This window comes from Sinocyclocheilus rhinocerous, unplaced genomic scaffold (assembly GCF_001515625.1).
Source record: "Sinocyclocheilus rhinocerous isolate Xijiao unplaced genomic scaffold, SAMN03320098_v1.1 scaffold1213, whole genome shotgun sequence".
Classification (NCBI taxonomy): Eukaryota; Metazoa; Chordata; class Actinopteri; order Cypriniformes; family Cyprinidae; genus Sinocyclocheilus; species Sinocyclocheilus rhinocerous.
In genome coordinates, this window is record NW_015625600.1 from 252723 (window position 1) to 257783 (window position 5061).

Sequence of the window (5061 nt, forward strand, 5' to 3'; positions counted from 1 at the left end):
TGTTCACCTTGGTGAATTTTCTTCATCTGCTGCCCCTCTCTTTTGTGGCATCCCCCAAGGGTCAATATTGGGCCCTATGTTGTTTTCTTTGTATATGCTGCCCTTGGGGTATATTGTTTTAGAAAGCACAATATCTCTTTCCACTGTTATGCAGATGATGTACAAATTTATTTGCCTGTCAAAACAAATGACAAAACTTAATTTCTGTCATTACTAAATTGCCTGAGAGATTTAAAAATATGGCTGGATCAGAACTTTCTTTGTCTTAATGAAAATAAGACTGAGATTGTTGTGTTTGGTCGTCCTGGGGATTTAAGTGCTTGTGTAGATGCACTTGGTAATTTAGGTTTGTATGTTCGTCCATTTACCAAGAATCTCGGTGTGATTTTTGACAGTGCTTTTAAATTTGAAAAACAGATTAGTTCTGTTGTAAAAGCCAGTTTCTTTCAACTGAGACTGTTGGCTAAAGTCAAGCCCTACCTGCCGCGTAAGGAGTTTGAAAGTGTAATTCATGCTTTTATAACATCTAGACTAGACTACTGTAACTCTTTATATGTTGGTTTGGATCAGTCATCTCTCCAACGCTTACAGTTAGTCCAAAATGCAGCAGCTCGGCTTCTAACTGAGACTAAAAAGTATGAGCTCATTACCCCTGCTTAGCTTCACTACACTGGCTTTCTGGCTGCTTCAGGATTGATTTCAAGATTTTATTGCTTGTTTTTAAGATTTTAAATGGGTTGGCGCCTGCTTATTTATCAGAGCTTTTACATGTCCACACTCCTGTTAAAGCGCTGAGGTCGTCCAATCAGGTGCTCCTCGATGTTCTGAAAGCCAGGTTAAAAAATAAAGGTGACCAAACTTTTTCAGTGGTGGCACCTAATTTGTGGAATAGTTTACCTGTACACATAAGAACTGCTCAGACTGTTGGAATTTTTAAGTCATTACTTAAGACACACCTGTATTCCTTGGCTTTTATTTCGAGCTGAGCTGAGACATTGTGACGTTGTTGTTTTTTTTTACTGTATTTGTCTTGTTTGTGTGTACGTTTTTTCCGGGCATTGTTAAGCACTTTGGTCAACCATGTTTGTTTTTAAATGTGCTATATAAATAAAATTGAACTGAACTGAACTGAACTTAGAGGGTTCACCAAAAAATTTATATTTTGTCATCTTTACTCACCTTCAAGTTGTTCCAAACCTGTATGACTTTCTTTCTTCTGTTGACCACAAAAGAATATATTTTGAAGAATGCTGGTAACCAAAAGATGCTCATAGCCATTTTTGTCATACTATGGAAGTCAATGGGTACCAGCAACTGTTTGGTTACCAACATTCTTCAAAATATATTCTTTTGTATTCAAGAAACTCATACAGTTTTGGAACTCTTTGATGGTGAGTAAATGATGACAAAATTTGAGTTTTTGGTTGAACTATACCTTTAATACCTAAGGCAAATTAGACAGCTCACAATAGGACCGAACACAACACAGCTACAGTTTACAGTGTACATATTTGCATTGTGAACTACAATTTCTAATGCTAATGCTTCATGTCTTCTTTGCATTTATCAGTATCTACTTTAGAAAAAGTAGTATGTGTTTTGGTTTCCGCTCACCTTTGCAATACGTATCCCAGTCACCCACAGAGTCATGGTCCACTCATCATCACAACACAGATACTTGATGTATTGTGATTCTTTTTGAATCTGAGGATGCTGAAAAACAGATCACAGAAAAAAATTAAATAAAATCAACCACTATGTTCATTGATATAAACATCTGAGAAGTCCAATATACCTAGTAACACTTCATTTGGTTTTATTCGTTATTACATTATTTATTACATTATATTGCATGTAATTCCCTGATGATCTTCGGAACCACTTAGTATTTTTTGGTCTAGTCTCATTGTAAATTTTCCTGAAAATGCTTTGTTGTTTTTGTTTTTCTCTTAGGTTGGGTAACAACAATTTTTGAAGTTAGTTCATGTTTTGCTCATATTAGTCTTTCTCCAAATACACAGTTGGTAATATAATCATTATGTGTTGCTTACAGATGTTATTGAGCTGCAGTTTCAAAGCAAAGACAGCAGATGGAACCCTAAAATCACAATTTTCATTGCCAGCTCCACTCTAATGCAACACTTTATCATTATTGCTGAAAGGGACCGAAACAATGTGCTTCATTATGTGGAATTATTTTATAAATTGTGCAAAAATGCATGTCCTTTTTCTATTGAAACGTAGTCTGAGTGGTGAGTAAATGATGACAAAATTTGAGTTTTTGGTTGAACTATACCTTTAATACCTAAGGCAAATTAGACAGCTCACAATAGGACCGAACACAACACAGCTACAGTTTGTTTACAGTGTATTTGCATTGTGAACTACAATTTCTAATGCTAATGCTTCATGTCTTCTTTGCATTTATCAGTATCTACTTTAGAAAAAGTAGTATGTGTTTTGGTTTCCGCTCACCTTTGCAATACGTATCCCAGTCACCCACAGAGTCATGGTCCACTCATCATCACAACACAGATACTTGATGTATTGTGATTCTTTTTGAATCTGAGGATGCTGAAAAACAGATCACAGAAAAAAATTAAATAAAATCAACCACTATGTTCATTGATATAAACATCTGAGAAGTCCAATATACCTAGTAACACTTCATTTGGTTTTATTCGTTATTACATTATTTATTACATTATATTGCATGTAATTCCCTGATGATCTTCGGAACCACTTAGTATTTTTTGGTCTAGTCTCATTGTAAATTTTCCTGAAAATGCTTTGTTGTTTTTGTTTTTCTCTTCGGTTGGGTAACAACAATTTTTGAAGTTAGTTCATGTTTTGCTCATATTAGTCTTTCTCCAAATACACAGTTGGCAATATAATCATTATGTGTTGCTTACAGATGTTATTGAGCTGCAGTTTCAAAGCAAAGACAGCAGATGGAACCCTAAAATCACAATTTTCATTGCCAGCTCCACTCTAATGCAACACTTTATCATTATTGCTGAAAGGGACCGAAACAATGTGCTTCATTATGTGGAATTATTTTATAAATTGTGCAAAAATGCATGTCCTTTTTCTATTGAAACGTAGTCTGAGTTACTAGGTTTATCTTTAAATCTACTTAATGTATTGCATTTTATTGAACTTTCACTACTTGTGGTAGTCTATAGTGTACTACTTGTGGTAGTCGACCATAGACCAGGGGTATTCAATTACAGTTCCAAGAGGTCCAGTCTTTTTATATTTCCTTTCCAGTGGATGTCTGGACAATATACAGTGGCCATCAGTTGAGTCCAGTTAGATATTAATATTAAAATATAATATCAGATGTTTTATCAAGCTATTATTTTTTTTTTAATGTTTAGATACATATCGGCAGAAGGCAATGTGACAGAAAAGATACTGTACGGAGGTTCAGAGTTTTCCTCTTGAAGTCTGAAAGATTTTGGTAACACTTCATTTTAGAGTCTCTTAACTAGTTGCTTATTAGCATGCATATTACTAGAATATTAGCCATTTATTAGTACTAATTAAGCACATATTAATGACTTATTCTACATGACCTTATTCTACAACCCTAATCCTACCCAATACCTAAACTTAACAACTAACTTACTAACTATTAATAAGCAGCAAATTAGGAATTTATTGAGGCAAAAGTCGTAGTTAATAGTGAATAAGTGTTCCCTATTCTAAAGTGTTACCAATATTTTTATATTTTGCTTAAAACAAACATAATCAAAATGCTCTCATCGTTAGCAGAAAACAAAGTTAACAAGTAATTTCAATGTTTATGTTGTTATAAAAAGTCAGGGCTCCCACTCTTTCATGAACACCAGATTCAAGGACTTTCAAGGACTTTTTAAAGCACCATTTATTTTATATCAAGCACCTATCAAATTCACACCCCAGCATATGTAGTGTAATGAAAGAACTTACATTACTTAACAGTTCACTTACATTTAACATTTACATTAAAAATTTCAGAGTAATAATGTTTTGAATGTGTAGGTTTCATAAATTTAGACCGTTTTGTTCATAAAAAGTGGTTATTATTAAAGTGGTAATAATTTTGTAAATGACTTTTTATTGTAAATCCCATTTTTTCATCTTTGACCTAGAGCACTCTCAACTTATCTGTCCATAAAGCCTATAAAAATAGTCTTCATGTATTTCACAACACTTCAGAATGTTATTCTTATTAAGTAGGGGTCATTTTTTACCCAAGTAAGGTCTCTGAGAACCTGTTACCTTGTAATTCTGAAATTCTGGAGTTGCAGTTCTGGAAAATGGTGTCACTGGAGACTAAAAGGTTCCTGATGGTTTCACACTTGATTCTTCACATTCATTCTTAATTTTTTGCAGTTAACATGCGTCTTTTCTTCTCCACCCTTTTTTCTGACCTCGCTGACCCAATGAGCATTTTGCTGTCCAATGGTCATGCCTTAACTTTGAAATTTCTGTATTGGATTAGTTTTTAATATTTCTCATGGGGATTTAATCATTTTTGACTTCTCGGTCTGAGTTAAATCTCTTTTTTGGCTCATTTCATCCGTAGAAAACCCTGCCTAATAATTCTGCACACCTTAATAAGGAGTTTTTCATTTCCAGCCTTCATGGAAAATTATATATCATTTCTAAATGTTTAAATACAAAAATAATAGAAGTTATTAAGATTGATGTGGTTTGGAATTGGTAAAATGTGCTTGAAAAAAATATGATCAGAACATCAACGTACCTAATAATTATGCACGCGGCGTAAGATGTGCTCCCTTTACACAGAGTGCGCGTGATCACAAAATCAAAAGTAAAAGTGAACAGCGAGCGCTCATTCAAATGCGATTTCATACCCCGCATAATGAAAGACAGCAGCAGGTTTATTTAGGCTGCTGTCTCTTTAAGACCTCATGCAGGATCTAATATACTGATACACATGGCTCTATGCTTACTTTTTTTTTTAGGAGTGCTTGTACTCCTAATTTAAAACATTTAGGAGCACCTTCTGATCAATAATCAAAAATTCTGATCAAAAATTAGCCTTCCTAA

At 34.0% G+C, this 5061-nt stretch overlaps 1 protein-coding gene across 2 annotated transcripts in view; it reads right to left on the bottom strand.

Moving 5' to 3' along the window:
* The window catches only part of LOC107758334 (amyloid beta A4 precursor protein-binding family B member 1-interacting protein), a 38138-nt gene that overhangs the window by 4651 nt on the left and 28426 nt on the right, over window positions 1-5061 (bottom strand). For both annotated transcript variants that reach the window (XM_016576056.1, XM_016576051.1), the window contains exon 11: window positions 2476-2574. In XM_016576056.1, the coding sequence (XP_016431542.1) occupies window positions 2476-2574 (99 nt within the window). The remainder of the gene's footprint in view (window positions 1-2475; window positions 2575-5061) is intronic.